The 18,241-nt window shown below is 44.3% G+C and overlaps 1 protein-coding gene across 1 annotated transcript in view; it reads left to right on the top strand.

Moving 5' to 3' along the window:
- The window catches only part of epm2a (EPM2A glucan phosphatase, laforin), a 38,034-nt gene extending 25,232 nt beyond the window's left edge, over positions 1 to 12,802 (top strand). Inside the window, exons 3-4 of the mRNA XM_068020200.1 lie at positions 6,332 to 6,573; positions 12,310 to 12,802. Coding sequence (XP_067876301.1) covers positions 6,332 to 6,573; positions 12,310 to 12,590 — 523 coding nt within the window. The 3' untranslated portion in view covers positions 12,591 to 12,802. The remainder of the gene's footprint in view (positions 1 to 6,331; positions 6,574 to 12,309) is intronic.
- Positions 12,803 to 18,241: the final 5,439 nt, after the last annotated feature.

Here is an 18,241-nt window from a genome sequence, read left to right as displayed (position 1 = left end):
TCCAGTCTGTTTTGTGTTTTGTAATTCTATTCAGGTTTAGGCCGTTTCATCTCACTGCTTCCAATGCCCCATGAAAATGAACCCTATTCATCTACACCATATCTCTCTCTAGCCATGCATTTATTTACCGTCCCTAATCTGGCTAATCCTCTACTGGTTAGTGTGTGGCACTGGTAGTGATCTGAGGTTAGTACCTTTGAGTTCCTGATTCCTAACTGCAGGACCTGAATCCTAGTTCTTTCTTGTAATGTGCAGTCCAATGTGAACAAAACCTCCTGCTGATCTCCCTCCCTCTCAAGGAGCTTCTGCACTTTCTGTGCTCTACCCCTTTTGTGTCTGTGGAATCTGGAAACTAAACCTCTCACATTGACCATTATGGAAGTGCCGTTCATCTCTGCTGTTTGGGCAGCCATTCTGAGCATGGTGTTGTGGCTTTGCTAGCATTACTGGAAGTATACTGAATCATCACACACTGGAAAAGAAGTTGAGGATGAAATTTGCAGACACATTAGAGGGGTGTAAGTTACAACTGCAGGTAACGGGTTACCTAGTGATATATAGGCCTTTTGCAGCATGCACATGACAGTTTTCTCAATCAAAATGTTGCTACTCCAACACAGAAGGAAGCACTATTTGATGTAGTTTTGGATAATGAAGTAGAGCAATCTAAAAGATAGGAGGACATTTGAAAAACAGTGACCAAAATATAATTAGCTTCAGTATAAGGATAAAATAGGAGAAAGTAAAGTTGTGGGCAAAGGTAGCGGACTGGGAAAAAAAAAATTATAACTAGCTAAAAATGGTATCTTATTCAGATTAAATGGAAGACAAAATTGTGGGGGGGGAAGAAACACAATAAAAGTAAAATATATTCCAGTTAAAAAGGGAGTGCACTGAATGCTGGGGCTTCATAAGAAAGAATGAACTTCGATCGATTGGCATATTAGTTCTTCAGTAACTCAGTGCACGGAAATCAGTGGAAATGAATCATTTACAAGAGTAAAGTCTCATATTGGGATTTAATCTTTGTTGCTTTGATGTACTTAACAAATGCATACAAGATCACCCTGAAGTGGAAGGAAATCAGTTTGAGTCCTCAGTTGTGACTTCCTATCCTCAGCCATGGTGTCACCAGAAGTGTAGAATGAAGGAGGAAAATGATAAGGGGCTCACCCCCACCATTGCTATGCACTTCCTATTGGCCAGTTACAGAGTGATGTATGAAACAAGAATGATGCAAGAACTTAGAATCATAGTATGGTTACAGCATAGAAGGAGGCCATTTGGCCTGTCATACCCATGCTGGATCTCTGCAAATGCAACTCAGCTAGTCCCGTGCCCCTATTCTTTCCTCATACCCCTGCAAACTTTTTCCCTTCAATTGCTTATGGATTTCCCTTCTGAAAGCCACAAATGAATCTGCCTCCACCACACTGTCAGGCAGTGCATTCCAGATCCTAACCACTCGCCGCAGTTTCTCCCTATCTACTCTGTCTAGACCCCTCTTGATTTTCAACACTTCTATCAAACCTCCTCTCAACCTTCACTAAGACCAACAGCCCCAGCTTCTCCACTCTATCCACATAGCTGAAGTTCCTCATCCCTGGAACTATTCTCGTGAATCTTTTCTGCATCCGTTTGTTACAAGGTTCTGTTTTTGTGTTGAAAGCTTAGGATACTGTGTTTTTAAAAACTGACGACATTGAGTGCTAAAACTTGGTGAGTTTGAACTGAGTGAAATTCACAAACTGCAAGGCACCTATTTCCAAGCAACTCAGCAGGGGAATGACAGGTCAAGATTTATCATTGTCATGTGACTTGATTGTTGAAGGTAGTTTCACTTTTGGATTGTGAAAAGACCAGTGAGTTGGACAAGGAGCAGGCAGTTGAAATCTGACTGTGACCTGCCTGGAGACTGGAAAAAAGACCTCTCCCTGTAAAAGAAAACTTGCATCTCTTGAAAAGAAATCCTGCATTTGAAATGTGGCTGTGATCTGCCAGGAGAGAGAAAAAAGAGCCAGGCAAAAAAGAGTTACTTCTCTCTGTAGAGGAAGACTGCTTTTCAGAGAAGAAACCCCTGTATGTCAGAGGTAGCAGATTCCTATTGCCTCCAGTCTTTGAAGAATCCCTGCATCCAAAGTGGTTTCTGCTGCCTCCTGTGTTTTGGGAGATCCTGAAATCTCAAGAAAGCTTCTACTGCTAGACTGCTGCTTCAAAACCCAAGCAGACCGCTTGCTGCAACTTTGCTGAAAGACCTGTGTGACGCCTGTTGCAGACAAATTGCCATGAACACCTACCCATCACAGATTGTTCATCAATCTTGCCTGGAGTGACTTTGAGTAGCATCCGACTATTTGACTCTGGGACACCTCACCGTACCAAAAACATCCTACCAGAACATGATAAACTCAAACATTTTATTTTTCCTTTTTATTCCGAGGAAACAGCTGAAACCAAAAGATCCTTTTTCCCCAGTTAACCATTTTTTTGAATGTGTGTGTGTGTGCATGAGGGCGAAGGAACTTTTCATATATAGAGATTAATCTCATTAGTAGTTAAGACTTATTATTTCTTTTCTAATAAATAGTTCATGTTATTGTCATTTACAGAAACCTGGTTTGGTGCGCTTTATTCTGGGGGACAAATAAAGTGTTTAATTTGGCTATTCTTTGGTAGGTGGAAAAAGTTCTTGATATGCTGTGACCTGTGGAGTAGTGGGACTGAATTAATGATGCATTACTCCCACTTTGGTTGTAACATTCTCTTTAAAACCTTCATATTCTTCCTAAAGTGTGGTGTCCAGAATTGGATACAATACTCCAGTTGAGGCCAGACCAGTGTTTTATAAAGGTCCATTATAATTTCCTTGCTTTTGTACTCTATGTCTCTATTTATAAAGTCCAAGATCCCATATGTCTCATTAACCACTTTCTCAACCTGCCCTACCACTTTCAATGATTTGAGCATGTATACCCTCAGGGATCTCTGTTCCTGCACCACCTTTAAAATTGCACCCTTTATTTTGTATTGCCTCTCCTTGTCATTCCTACCAAAATACATCACCCTTCCCTGCAATAAATTTTATCTGCCACATGTCCGACTATACCACCAGCCTGCCAACGTCCTCTTGAAGTCTATCATTATCCTTCTCATGGTTCACAATACTTTCAAGTTTTGTGTCATCTGCAAATTTTAAAATGTTACCCTGTGGACCCAAGTCTAGATCATTAATATAGATCAAGAAAAGCAGTGGTCCAAATACTGATCCCTGGGAAACCTTCCTCCAGTCTGAAAAACAACAGACTACTGTTTCCTGTCACTCAGCCAACTTCGTATCCATGCTGCCACTGTCCCTTTTATTCCATGGGCTTCAACCTTTCCGGTTAGTCTATTACGTGGCCCTTTATCAAATGTCTTTTGGAAGTCTACGTGCACCACATCAACCTCATTAACCCTCTCTGTTACCACATCAAAAAACTCGACAAGTTGGTTAAACACAATTTGCCTTTAATACATCTGTGCTGGATTTCCTTAATTAATCCAGTTGCCAACTGACTGTTAATTTTGCCCCAGATTATCATTTCTAAAAGCTTCCCCCCAACTGACCCCCTACCCTGGTTAGCCCTGTAGTTGCTGGGTTTATCCTTATAGCCTTTTTTGAACAAGGATGTAATATTTGCAATTTTCTGGTCCTCTGACACCACCCTCATATCGAAGGAGAATTGGAAGATTATGGCCAGTGCTTCTGCAATTTCCACCCTTACTTCCCTCAGTATCCTCAGGTGCATCCCATCCGGTCTTGGTGAGTTATCAACTTAAAGTACAGCCAGCCTTTCTAATACCTCCTCTTTATCAATTTAATTTCAACTTGGGCATCTTAAAGGAGGGAAGGTATGAAATAAGTTTGCTGTTGCTGTGTTTTTGTTACCATCAGCCAATATCATACGCACAAATGAAATTTTTAGACAGGAAAAGGCCAACTGGTTTATAGAGCCTGCCCCATACCATGAAGGCCAGAGCATCAAGACTGAACACTTCTTCCCCCCACACCCCCCACCCCCAACAGCCATATAATCTCTTGGGAGAGGTGAGAAATTCCAAACCAATGAAAGGAAAAAAATATTCTGGAAAATTCCTCTCTGGCTCCATTAGGTGATTGAAACCAGTCCAGGAGATCACACGGACCAAGTGTTATCTTTAAAGACATTTGCACCTTTCTACAAATATGTTGTTACGACCAGGTGAGGAAGGGGTCTCAGGCCCCCCTTTCGCCCCTTCTCTGGTTTGACTGCAACAGGATTTATTCTTTTAACACAGTGATTTAGTTTACCATCTCAGTGAGCACTTGCTCACTGTTCCTCTAATTATAATTGTAAATGAACCAATCAGACAGGTTTTTTTGAGTTTAAACAAGGAAGATGTAAGTTTATTAACCTTATCACTCTAAACCGGTTAAAATTACTAAAATACGCGACACATCCATGCTCACATTCAAACAAGAGGCACACACACACAAATAGATACAGAGGGGAAAAAAAGTTAGGAGGTTGAAGTAAAGTCTGTAATAAATGGAATTCAAATACTGGGTTTTAGTGTCCTTGGTTGAAGTTAGAGTCTTGAAGTCCTTGCTGGGCCAAGTGCACAATTCGGGCTTGCTTCTCTGGTTCTGGAAGGCAGGAGAGGGGCTTTATTCGTGTCCCCTGGTTGTTCCCTGTAAGGATCTATAGTCTTGAGGCTTAGTAGCTGTCACCGAGGCTTTCCTGGGAATTTGCTGGAGAGGGAGACAGGAGAGAGAGAGATGTTCCTTCCTTGGAGATCAGTTACTGTCTCTCTTCTGAGACACAATTCACAAACCCAGAGTTACACAGGCAGGTATGTCATGTGACCACCTCTGTTTGAAAACAGAAGTTTCTGGAAGTTTTTTTGAAGCAAAGTGACTCCTGACAACGCAGCCCTGCGCCAACGTCATCAGAGCATTCCTAGATTTACACATGTGCAGAACAGACCCTAGCTGTCAGTATGGTGCTGCGCCTGAGCAGCCTACTTCAGCACCCAGCTTGCCAGGACTAACTTGCGCATGCGCACAAAAATATCGTGTACTACAACATCTGCTCGCCGCTTGCTCTTCGCTTCACCATTTCCCCCCCCTCGGCTGCTCGCTCCCCCCTTCACCCCTCCAACCTATTAGCCACTTACTCCCCGCCTTGCCACTGCTCCCCACTCCCTCTCGCTTCTGGTCCCTCCTGCGATCACCGCCTTTCTTCCCTGCACGGGGGAAGTGGGAGAGAGAGTGACAAGATAGACAGGGGAGGGGAGGGAGACTGCGAGCAAGAGGGAGCGGGGAGCAGAAGCGGGAGGGGGAGTGGGGAGCAGAGCAGAGGGGAGGAAGCGGTGATGCGAATGGGGGAGAAGCAGTCAGTGGCCCGGGGGGGAGAAGTGGCGAGGCAAGGAGCAAGCGGTGAGCAGACGGGCGTGGGAGGCAGCAGCGAAGAGCAGCGCAATGGCAGGAGGGAGCGGGGTACTGTTGGGGGTGGGATGGAGGTGACGTTCACAGCCACTGTGGCCATTTGGCTTTCATTTGTGTTTGTGATAAATTGAGCAGTGCCATCTTTACTACTGGCAGCTGCCAAAAACATCGCAGACAGTGACGTTTCATTGCCTGAGGCTGCATTTGCGCATGTGCAAGTACTGCGCCACCTAGTGGTTGCATTGTCAGCAAACGCAGCCTTTTTGAAATTCAACGTTCTCTCAAACTGTGCAAACATACTTGGTAGGGGGATTTTGCTCTTTCAAAGTCAATGGGTGTTGATGGCTTTTGACAACCAACGTTGACAAAACCATTCTAGTTAACTGAATCAGAGCACACCCCTATTGTTCTGGCTAGACTGGGTAATCACCTCTGTCCCCAGCCGGCCTTTGGCTTCTGGTATGCAAATTGTGCGTGGCCATCTTTGGCTGTTCTGTTCTGCTTTTTAAAAGTTATTTGTAACAATGTCCAGTAAAACGTCTGTGGCAAAGTTTCATGTGACAAAATTGATATTTTCCATTTGGCATGTGGGATTTCTGTCACAATGTATTTACAGTGTAATGGAGGTTTTGGAAAATAATAGATTGGAAGTATTTCTTGAAATACAATATAGAATAAGTATTACCTACAGACAACCATCCAGTTTATACTAAGCATATGCTGTACTTTTTGCAGTTAGAGATAGGTGTAAAGTGCCTCTTGTTTCATTTTAAGGTGGGATTCTTGTGCAGGTTATCTTATCGAAAGTGTGACGTATTAACTGGAATACATTCACAATGAATTTGACGTTCTGATCCCCTCTAGGATTCTGCCCAGGATTTGGCTTGGTAGCTGTCCTCGACAGGTAGAACATGTGACCATCAAACTCAAGCACGAGCTGGGGGTGACTGCGGTAATGAACTTCCAGACAGAATGGGACGTCGTCCACAACTCGTGCGGATGTAACCGCAAAGCGGAACCAATGATACCTGAATTCATGATGGAACAGTACAGAGATGCTGGTTTAGCGTATGTGTGGATGCCAACTCCGGATATGAGTACAGAAGGTGAATGAGATTTGGTTTTGGCTATCATTGCTTACTGCCAGAAGCATTATATAACTTTCAGGGGCAAGTGGCTACTATGTCTTGGAAAAATAAATAGAATGAGTAACACAAATAAAGGACTCACAGATAACTAACAATTTGCATTTATATAGCGACTTCAATGTCGCAAAATGTCCCAAGGCACTTTAAAGGAATGCAATCAGACAACTAATCTGACACCGAGCCCAAGAAGGCGATATTAGGGACAAGTGACTGAAATCTTGGTCAAAAAGGTAGGTTTTAAGGAGTGTCTCAAATGAGGAGAGAGGTGGAGATGTAGGAAGGGAATTCCAGAACTTAGAGCTGATGGCACAGCTGCCAATGATGTGGTGAAGGAAGTTGGGAAAGGAGAAGAGGCCATAGATGGAGGACAGCAGAGATCATGAAGGTTTGTAGGTATGGAGGAGATGACAGTGATAAAGAGGGGCAAGGCCATGGTGGGATTTGAAAACAAGGATGAAAATTTTTAAATTGAGGCGTTCAGGAACCAGAGGACAGTGTAGATCAGCAAGCACAATGTAGCAACATGTGACTTCTAATTCACCCTTCTTCCTTTGAAAGTTCTCATTTCCCAAAAAACTGTGGGATATTTTTATCGTCTTCCTCAATCATTAAAAATCGTAAAAGGTGAAGTAAAGTTAATCTGAATGGTCGATGTCAGGTTGTGAAATGTACTTCTGGTTATTTGGAATGGTACAAATAAGATGGCTTCTCAAGAGTTTGTTTTTGTTAGATATGAGCACATTCAGAAACTAAGTCTTTGCTGCAAAGTAATCGATCCTGATGCAGGGAGAGAATTATCTGGAAGTGCGACAAAACATTTACCACAGCGCTGGTACACACTGTTAAAATCTTGCTTTATTTGAAAACCAGTTTCATAAGAATCAATATTATGTTGGCACAGGGAGTGTTGATTAGTGCTGAAAGGATTTAAGAAAGTTATTTTCATAGAATTACATAGAGCTTACATAGAAATTTCTTCCAATTAAATATTAGGAAGATAGAAGCCATTGTAGTTGGTCTCGGCTGTGAATTCTGTTCCCTAGCCACTGACTTTATCCCTCTCCCTGGCAACTGTGAGGCTGATCCAGACTGTTCACAGCCTTGGTATCACGTGCAACCCTGACATCAGTTTCCAATTGCCTATCCATGGCATCACTAAGACTGCCTATTTCCATATCTGTAACATTGCCCAACTCCAGCCGTGCCTTGGCTCATCTGCTGCTGAAACCCTCATCCATGTCTTTGTTATCTCTAGACTTGACAATTCCAATGTACTCCTGGCCAGCCTCCTACATCCCTTAAACTTGATGTCATCCAAAACTCTGCCATGTCCTTACTCACACCAAGTCCGGTTCCCCTATCACCCCTGTGCTTGCTGACCTACATTGGCTCCCGGTTAAGCAACATCTCGATTTTAAAATTCTCATCCTTGTTTTCAAATCCTTCCATGGCCTTGCCTGTCCCTAACTTCTCCAGCCCCACAGCCCTCTGAGACACCTGCGCTCCTCTAATTCTGACCTTTTGAGCATCACGATTTTAATTACTCAACCATTGATGGCCGTGCCTTCAGCTGCCAAGATCCTAAGTTCTGGAATTCCCTCCCTAAACCTCTCCATCTTTCTTTCATCTTTTAAGATACTCCTTAAAACCTATCTCTTTGACTAAGCATTTAGTCACCTGCCCTAATATCTCCTTATGTGGATTGGTGTCAAATTTTGTTCTATAATGCTCCTGTGAAGTGCCTTGGGATGTTTTAAAGTTGTTGAATATTCAACACAGAAACAGGCCATTAGGCCGAACCAGTCCATGTCAGCACTTATGCTTCATTCAATCCCCTTCCCATCCTTCCTCATCTAACTATCAGAATAACTCTCTATTCCTTTCTCCCTCACTTGCTTATCTAGTTTCCCCTTAAATGCATCGACAGTATTTGCCTCAACTATTCCCTGTGGTAGGGAGTTTCACACTCTCAGCACGCTGGGCAAAGAGGTTCTCCTGAATTCCCTATTTGATTTCTTGGTAACTTTCTTATATTGATAGCCTTTTGTTTTGATCATCCCCATAAATGGAAACACACTCGCTGTGCCTACGCTACCAAAAACCTTTCATAATTTTAAACACCGCTATTAGGTCACTCTTCAATTTTCTTTCTTCATAAGCAAAGAGACTCGGCCTGTTCATACGAAAATACAGCATCAGTTTCTACATGTACACTAACGACACCCAGATCTACCTCACCACCACCTCGCTCGATCCCTCCACTGTTTCTAAATTATCAGACTGCTTATCTGACATCCAGTACAGGATGAGCAGAAATTTCCTCCAATTAAATATTGGGAAGATTGAAGCCAGTGTTTTCCATTCCCACCACAAACTCTGTTCCCTCGCCATCGATTCCATCCATCTTCCTGACAACTGTCTGAGGCTAAACCAGACTGTTCGCAACCTCGGTGTCATATTTGACTCTGAGATGAGCTTCTAGCCATATATCCGTGCTGTCGCTAAGTCTGTTTTCACCTCCGTTACATCACCCGTCTCCACCCCTGTCTGTGCTCTTCTGCTGCTGAAATCCTTATCCATGCCGTTGTTATCTCCAGATTTGACTATTCTAATAGTCGGTGTCCCATATTCTACCCTTCATAAACTTGAGATCATCCAAAACTCTGCAGCCCATGCCTAATTCATACCAAATGCCTTTCACCTATCATCCCTGTGCTCTCTGACCTACATTGGCTACCAGTTAAACGATGCCCTGATCTTAAAATTCTCATCCTTGTTTTCTAATCCCTCTATGGCCTGACCCCTCCCTATCTCTAATCTCCTCCAGCCCTACAACCCTCAGATATCTCTGCTCCTTTAATTCAGGCCTCTTGAGCATCCCTAATTTTAATTGCTGTACCATTGGTACCCACGCCTTCAGCTGCCAAAACCTTAAGCTCTGGAATTCCCTCCCTACACCTCTTCACCTCTGTCTCCTCCTTTAAGACACTTCCTAAAACCTACTTCTTCGATCAAGCTTTTGGTCATCTGCCTTAATATCTCTTTATTTGTCACATTGTGTCATATTTTGTTTTATAATGCCTAAGTGAAGCACCTTGGGATGTTTTATTACGTTAAATTTGCTGGAGAAATTCAAGTTGTTATTGTTGATTGGTACAAAAAAGATTTACAAGAATGATACCAGACCTCACAATTCTGGTATCATTCTTTGTAAATCTTTTTTTGCACCTTCTTCAGAGCCTCTCTAGCCTCTATATGGTGACCAGAACTGTATACAGCACTCCAAGTGTTGTCTCACCAAGGTTGTATCCAAGTTTAACATAACTTCTCCACTTTTCAATTCTGTCCCCCTCGGTTGTTTTTGTTATGGCCTTATTGACCTATGTCACAAGTTTTAGTGATTATATGTATTTATACTCCCTTTGGTCCTTTATCATATTTAGATTCTTATTTTCTAAGGAATATGTGACCGCCTTATTTTTCATACCAAAATGTAAAACGTCACACTTATCAATGCTGAAATTCATTTACCAAATATATGCCCAATCTGTTGCAGTCCTCTTCAGCGTTGACTAGTCCTTCCAATTTAATATCATCCGCAAATTTAGAAATTGAATTTTGATTTCAAAGTATAAATTGTGAATATAAATTGTGAACAATCGTGGTTCCAGCACTGATTCTTGTGGCACCCCACTTCCCACCTTATGCCACTCTGAATAATTATCCTTTACCCCGTTACTCTCTTTCTGTCTTATAATCAGCTAGCTATCCATTTTGCTACTTGTCCCCTGACTCCGCATGTTCTGACCTTATTCATTAGTTTATTATATATTACCTTATCAAAGGTCTTTTGGAAATCTAGATATATTGTATATATCGAACTTGTCCAAGAAGTATTCAGAGGCAGTGAAGTAAAATTTTTTTGATTGATTCCTGGAAAATGCAGGTTACATAAAACTTACAGAAAGTGGCCATTCAGCTCACTGCCAGTGTTTATGCTCCATCCAAGCCTCCACCCATCCCTCTTCATCTCACCCTATCAGCATAATCTTCAAGTTGTTTGCTCTTGAAGCTGTAGGTCAAAATCACCATGAAAGCTTTTGGAATCCATTGCTTGTTTTTGAAATATTGAGGGCTAAGATTATTTTTGTAGTGAAGAGCCATCAGTACTCCTGTATTTTTGAGTTGGTGGGAGAGTTTGTCTATGTAAATTGCAAATGCTGGCTTTGCTTTTTTTTGGTGAACAGTTGGAATATATTTTCATACAAGTCAATCAGCTGCAAGAAATTGGCTTAAATTTGCCTATGGAGTGTGATCAAGGTGCGTGGTCAATTTCTCACAGCTGATGAGCTCCAATAATCTCTCCAAACAAGATATGGATAGATAAGTGGTAAGATATTAAATGCGCTCTCCTCACATACCAGTTACATAATAAATCATGGAACAAGGGGGGTGTCAGGGATGGGTAGCAGTGTGGGAAAGGACAGCTCAGGACCCCTCCGGCTGCACAATTATTTTGCCTGGTAGGGAAGGACAGAGAATGAGCAGCTTTAGCAAGAATGCAGGGAGGGAATAGCACCATATATTTATAGATGCTGACCTTGTCAACAACACCCATATCCCAAGAATTGGAAGAAAAAGAATTACAGTCAAAACCAGAGTGGAGCAATGTTCCCAAAAGTGTGGAATAGTAAATAAGCATATAGTGGCTTTAATAGACAAACTCTCTTGTTTGTTTTCCCTGCATTACAAAAGCAACTACTCTTCAAAAAGCACTTCATGGGCTGCAAAGTGCTTTGAGACGTCTGGTGGTCGTGAAATGTGCTATATAAATGCAAGTCTTTCTTTACTTATATTTGTTTCTGTCAAGATTTACTTTAGCAAAAGTATACACTATTTTGATGCTTTAATACAAAAAAGTTCTATTTATCAAAATTTTGTTACCACTGCTTTCCCATAACTGGGCGTCGAAATAGGGGAGGGGCATAGCTTACAAACAGCAAGTCCTGATGTGTTTAATGAATGACCGGTTTGCTTATTAATAGTGGAAAATTCTAAGAATTATGTAGAATTTTACAGCACAGAAACAGGCAATTTGACCCACCTTAGTTTATCTATCACCATGTCCTTCCATTCCTTTCTGTCTTGTGCACTTATCTAGCTTCCCCTTATACACATCTATGCTATTTGTCTCAACCATTCCTTGTGGTGGCAAGTTCCACATTTTAACCATTCTCCAAGTAAAGAAATTGCTTATTTGTTGTATGTATTCCCAAACTGACAGTGATAACTCTGAGAAGTCCCATAAACTCATGTCGCACCCTTATTACTGCTTCAGTTATGATCAGCTGCAATGAATAATTTGGATGTATATGTCCAAATAAGATACCTAAAGCGAATAAAGATTTACCTTCTCCATTTGTTTTTCCTTCCCACAATCTTCTGTTGTGTTCAACAACTTGAGAGTGGTTGATGAGAATGAAAGTTAACAGAAGTCTTCATTAGGAAAATGGCCCATTAATAAAAGCTCTCTATCTGGATCAAACATGACTAGTTCCACAAATATTTTAGCCTTCCATTTGTTTGCTACTGCATCCTTCTATGCACTTGCAGTTTAAATATATGGTAGTCAAGCTGCCCTTGATTTCAAACTTTCTAACCTTCATTTGTTTTCTCAAACATGCTTCACTTCAGGCAGGGTGAAGATGCTGCCTCAGGCTGTTTACTTGCTTCATGGGTTGCTGGAGAATGGCCACACTGTCTATGTCCATTGCAATGCAGGTGTGGGTAGATCGACTGCTACAGTATGTGGATACCTGATGTACATTATTGGATGGAGTGTTAGGAAAGTTCAGTACTTTGTAACCTCCAAACGACCTGCAGTGTACATAGATGAAGAGGCCCTGATTCGCGCCCAGGATGAATTTTATCAAAAATTTGGACATGTTCACTCTTCTGTGTGTCACAACTGTTAAGACAATAATTACACCTTGAAAAGACCATCTTTAAAGATGGGTGACCAGTTGTGTTTTCTTTCCAAAACGAGTGCACATTTTAATGCTATTATGATAGCCCCCACTGACCACCTCTAAGCGTTTACCCATTGTCTCTCGAGACAAGGAGGCCAAAAAGGATGATAGCCCAGTACCTTTGAACAGATAATCCCTTGCAACCAAGAATTAGTTCACAGCTCCATTTAAAATATTTTCTATTGTCCAGTCAGAGCGATTTATGTAATGGTTTTAATTCATTCGGACTGGGGGAGAAAAAAAAACTTGTCTGCAGTTCTAAGAGTACCTATTGGGAGCAGGCCTTGCTTATTCACCAAAGATACTAGTGGAAACTGATTGCTGCTATTGAGCTATCCCAAAGAGAGGCTGCTCATTATTTAGCTATTTATAACTCTGGGGCGTGCAGCATTCCCTGAGAGAAATCCTGCATGATAACTGGCCGTTAGGAGGTAGGTGAAAAATGGCATAAGGAGCTTTGCCTTGTGATCCTCTCCTCTTCCCGTGAAAACCCAGGCTTCACTAAGCCAACCAAGTGTAGAGTAATAACAAATGTTAAGACATCAATCAGTTGCATTATCAGGTAACTGCTTATCTTGAGAGATCAATAAACCATCGTCACAGAAGATCTGTACAGTGGAATACAAGATGGATTCACATTCAATCCCCAATTTCAATGTACAGTCTACAGTAAAAAAAAACAGGCCATTCAGCTCAACTGGTCTATGCCGGTGTTTATACTCCACACGAGCCTCCTCCCATCCCTCTTCATTTCACCCCACCAGGATATGCTCTGTTCCTTTCTCCATCATGTGTTTATCTAGCTTTCCCTTATAGACTTCAATGCTATTCACCTCAGTTAGTCTTGTGGTGGCAAATTCCACATTTTCATTGCTCTTTGGGCAAAGTTCCTGCTGAATTCCCAATTGGGTTTATTAGTGGGGGAGGGGGATGGGGGGGGGAGGAGGAGGAGAGGGGAGGGGAGGGAAGAGGGTGGGGGGAGAGAGGGGGAGGGGAGGGGGGGGAGAGAGGGGGGAGGGGAGTGGGGAGGGAGGGGGAGAGGGTGGGGGGTGAAGAGAGTGGGATGGAGGGGGGGAAGAGAGGGGGAGGGAGGGGGGAGAGAGGGAGAGGGGGAGAGAGGGAGAGGGGGAGGGAGGGGGGGAGAGAGAGGGGGAGGGAAGAGGGGAGGAGGGGGAGGGGAGAGGGGAGGAGGGGGTGGGGAGGGAGGGGGAAAGAGAGAGAGGGGAGGGAGGGGGAAAGAGAGAGAGGGGAGGGAGGGGGAAAGAGAGAGAGGGGAGGGAGAGAGGAGGAGGGAGAGAAGGGGAGGGAGGGGGTGAGAGAGAGGGAGGGAGGGAGGGGGAGAGAGAGGGAGGGAGGGGGAGAGAGAGGGGGAGGGAGGGGGAGAAAGAGGGGGAGGGAGGATGAGAGAGATGGAGGGAGGGAGAGGGAGAGAGGGAGGGAGGGAGGGGGAGAGAGAGAGGGAGAGAGGGAGGGGGGAGAGAGACGTGGGAGGGGGAGAGAGAGAGGGAGGGAGGGAGGGGGGAGAGAGACGTGGGAGGGGGAGAGAGAGAGGGAGGGAGGGAGGGGGGAGAGAGAGAGACGGAGGGAGGGGGGGAGAGAGAGGGAGGGTGGAGGGGGAGAGAGAGAGAGGGAGGGAGGAGGGGGAGAGGGAGGGAGGGGGAGAGAGAGTGGGAGGGATGGAGGGGGAGAGAGAGGGAGGGAGGGAGGGGAGAGAGAGAGGGGGAGAGAGAGAGAGGGAGGGAGGGAGGGGGAGAGAGAAAGGGAGGGAGGGGGAGAGGGAGGGATGGAGGGGGGGAAGAGAGGGGGAGGGAGGGGGGGAAAAGAGGGGGAGGGAGGGGGGGAAGAGAGGGGGAGGGAGTGGAGGGAAGAGAGGGGGAGGGAGGGGGTAAGAGAGGGAAGGGAGGGGGAGAGAGAGGGAGGGAGGGGGAGAGAGAGTGGGAGGGATGGAGGGGGAGAGAGAGGGAGGGAGGGAGGGGAGAGAGAGAGGAAGGGAGGGGGAGAGAGAGGGGAGGGAGGGGGAGAGAGAGTGGGAGGGATGGAGGGGGAGAGAGAGGGAGGGAGGGAGGGGAGAGAGAGAGGGGGAGGGAGGGGGGGAGAGAGAGAGGGGGAGGGAGGGGGTGAGAGAGAGGGAGGGAGGGAGGGGGTGAGAGAGAGGGAGGGGGGGAGAGAGACGGAGGGAGGGGGAGAGAGAGAGGGAGGGGGGAGAGAGGGAGGGAGGGGGAGGGGAAGAGGGAGGGAGGGGAAGGAGGGAGGGAGGGGGAGAGAGAGGGAGGGAGGGAGGGGGGAGAGAGAGGGAGGGGGAGAGAGAGAGGGAGGGAGGGGGAAGAGGGAGGGAGGGGGAAGAGGGAGGGAGGTAGGGAAGAGAGAGGGTGGGAAGGAGGGGAGAGAGAGGGAGGGAGGGAAGAGAGAGGGAAGGAGGGGGAGAGGGAGGGAGGTAGTGGGAGAGAGGGAGAGAGAGCGCGAGAAGGGGAACTAGGAGAAAGAGGGTAACTAGAGAAAGGATTGGCCCACTAAAGGACAAAGGAGGAATGTTATGCTTGGACTCAGAGAAAATGGGTGAGATTCTAAACGAGTACTTTGCATCGGTATTCACCGAGGAGAGGGACATGACGGATGTTGAGGTTAGGAACAGATGTTTGATTACTCTAGGTCAAGTCGGCATAAGGAGGGAGGAAGTGTTGGGTATTCTAAAGGGCATTAAGGTGTACAAGTCCCCAGGTCCGGATGGGATCTATCCCAGGTTACTGAGGGAAGCGTGAGAGGAAATAGCTGGGGCCTTAACAGATATCTTTGCAGCATCCTTAAACACGGGTGAGGTCCCGGAGGACTGGAGAATTGCTAATGTTGTCCCCTTGTTTAAGAAGGGTAGCAGGGATAATCCAGGTAATTATAGACCGGTGAGCCTGACGTCAGTGGTAGGGAAGCTGCTGGAGAAGATACTGAGGGATAGGATCTATTCCCATTTGGAAGAAAATGGGCTCATCAGTGATAGGCAACATGGTTTTGTGCAGGGAAGGTCATGTCTTACCAACTTAATAGAATTCTTTGAGGAAGTGACAAAGTTGATTGATGAGGGAAGGGCTGTCGATGTCATATACATGGACTTCAGTAAGGCGTTTGATAAGGTTCCCCATGGCAGGCTGATGGAGAAAGTGAAGGCGCTTGGGGTCCAAGGTGTACTAGCTAGATGGATAAAGAACTGGCTGGGCAACAGGAGACAGACAGTAGCAGTAGAAGGGAGTTTTTCAAAATGGAGGCGTGTGACCAGTGGTGTTCCACAGGGATCCGTGCTGGGACCACTGTTGTTTGTGATATACATTAATGATTTGGAGGAAAGTATAGGTGGACTGATTAGCAAATTTGCAGACGACACTAAGATTGGTGGAGTAGCAGATAGTGAAGGGGACTGTCAGAGAATACAGCAGAATATAGATAGATTGGAGAGTTGGGCAGAGAAATGGCAGATGGAGTTCAATCAGGGCAAATGCGAGGTGATGCATTTTGGAAGATCCAATTCAAGAGTGAACTATACAGTAAATGGAAAAGTCCTGGGGAAAATTGATGTCCAGAGAGATTTGGGTGTTCAGGTCCACTGTTCCCTGAAGGTGGCAACGCAGGTCAATAGAGTGGTCAAGAAGGCATACGGCATGCTTTCCTTCATCGGACGGGGCATTGAGTACAAGAGTTGGCAGGTCATGTTACAGTTGTATAGGACTTTGGTTCGGCCACATTTGGAATACTGCGTACAGTTCTGGTCGCCACATTATCAAAAGGATGTGGATGCTTTGGAGAGGGTGCAGAGGAGGTTCACCAGGATGTTGCCTGGTATGGAGGGCGCTAGCTATGAAGAGAGGTTGAGCAGATTAGGATTATTTTCATTAGAAAGACGGAGGTTGAGGGGGGACCTGATTGAGGTGTACAAAATCATGAGAGGTATAGACAGGGTGGATAGCAAGAGGCTTTTTCCCAGAGTGGGGGTTTCAATTACTAGAGGACACGAGTTCAAAGTGAAAGGGGAAAAGTTTAGGGGGGATATGCGTGGAAAGTTCTTTACGCAGAGGGTGGTGGGCACCTGGAACGCATTGCCAGCGGAGGTGGTAGATGCGGGCACGATGGAGTCTTTTAAGATGTATCTAGACAGATACATGAATGGGCAGGAAGAAAAGAGATACAGAACCTTAGAAAATAGGCGACATGTTTAGAGAGAGGATCTGGATCGGCGCAGGCTTGGAGGGCCGAAGGGCCTGTTCCTGTGCTGTAATTATCTTTGTTCTTTTGTTCTTTGTAAGGGAGAGAAAGAGATCAAGATCACACCTGACAGATGGACATCTATCCGAATTCTGTGCATCGCTACATCAAGTGTTTGGGCAGACATTGACTACTTATGTAAACAATGACAATGTCAGGTACTCACTAAACAGGGAGAAATACATTTTAAATTGGATTGTGTTTTAATGACATTTAGTTTGCTATACACTTTATATACAAATTAATTGCCTCCATGTCCATGGCTTAATCAACAATTTCGTGAAATATCCATGGTGCAACATGTTGTTGCCTATCCCTGCAAATCAACCCACTGACAAATCAGAAAAGTACTGACAGATAAAAAAAAACTGATTATGGATTTTACAGAGTGAAAAAATGATTGGGATATGTACATGGGATTAAGGTAGAAGCTGAAATATCAAACTGCTAAAAAAAATTTAAAATGTGAACATATCATAATGGAGAAATTTGACATTTCCCATATAAAATTAGTTATTCCGCAGAGACAGTGAGGCGATTCAGCAGTAATTATGAATTAAGTACACCACTAAAAACCCAGTTGCACCTCATTCAACAAGGTGCAACTTTTTCCAAGGGTTTTTACAGCAAGACTAATAGCATAAAGAAGCAAGTTTTCGTCAGTTCAGTGATTTCTATTTGACTGCAGCCTGAAGAAACTTTAACACTGCACCCTGTGGAGAAGCAGAATCACTAACAGAAACATCTGGATGTCCACCTTTAACTGCATATGTGCAAACTCCAGAAGTTCCTGTCAGTTTCAGAGGAGTAATGACGAACGCTAACAATTTCACCAACATTACTACCGCAAAATCTGGGCCATTTAAAAAATCATCAACCGACCACATGCAATGCTGCTGTTTACGAGTAGAGAAATATATAATTGATGTGGTTGGTATGTATTAACAACCAAGTTTTTTTTTAAGTTGATAAATTGTTGACAAATCAATGGACTTCAGTGAGACTTCCACTAAGCTTCAAATCTTGCCCATTGACCTATTAAGGTTCCTGGCACATGGTCTATTCTGTAATTGAGTTTTGTTACCTCTTTACATGTTGCTGTGTCATGCACTTTCCCAAACTCAAAGGGACAATTTCAGTCTGTTAAATCTCTGCCCATGATGCTAGTTAATATGTCAATTTGCAACTATATAGCATCTTCAATGTAATAAAACATCCCAAGGTGTTTTACAGGAGTATTATCAAATTAAACCCAACATCAAGCCACACAGGAGATAATAGGACAGGTGACCAAAAGCATGGTCAAAGAAGTATGTTTTAAGAAATGTCTTAAAGGAGAGAGGTGAAGT

This window comes from Heterodontus francisci, chromosome 3 (genome assembly GCF_036365525.1).
Source record: "Heterodontus francisci isolate sHetFra1 chromosome 3, sHetFra1.hap1, whole genome shotgun sequence".
Taxonomy (NCBI): domain Eukaryota; kingdom Metazoa; phylum Chordata; class Chondrichthyes; order Heterodontiformes; family Heterodontidae; genus Heterodontus; species Heterodontus francisci.
The sequence above is the reverse complement of the archived record's forward strand: the minus strand, read 5'-3'. Positions and strand labels throughout refer to the sequence as shown.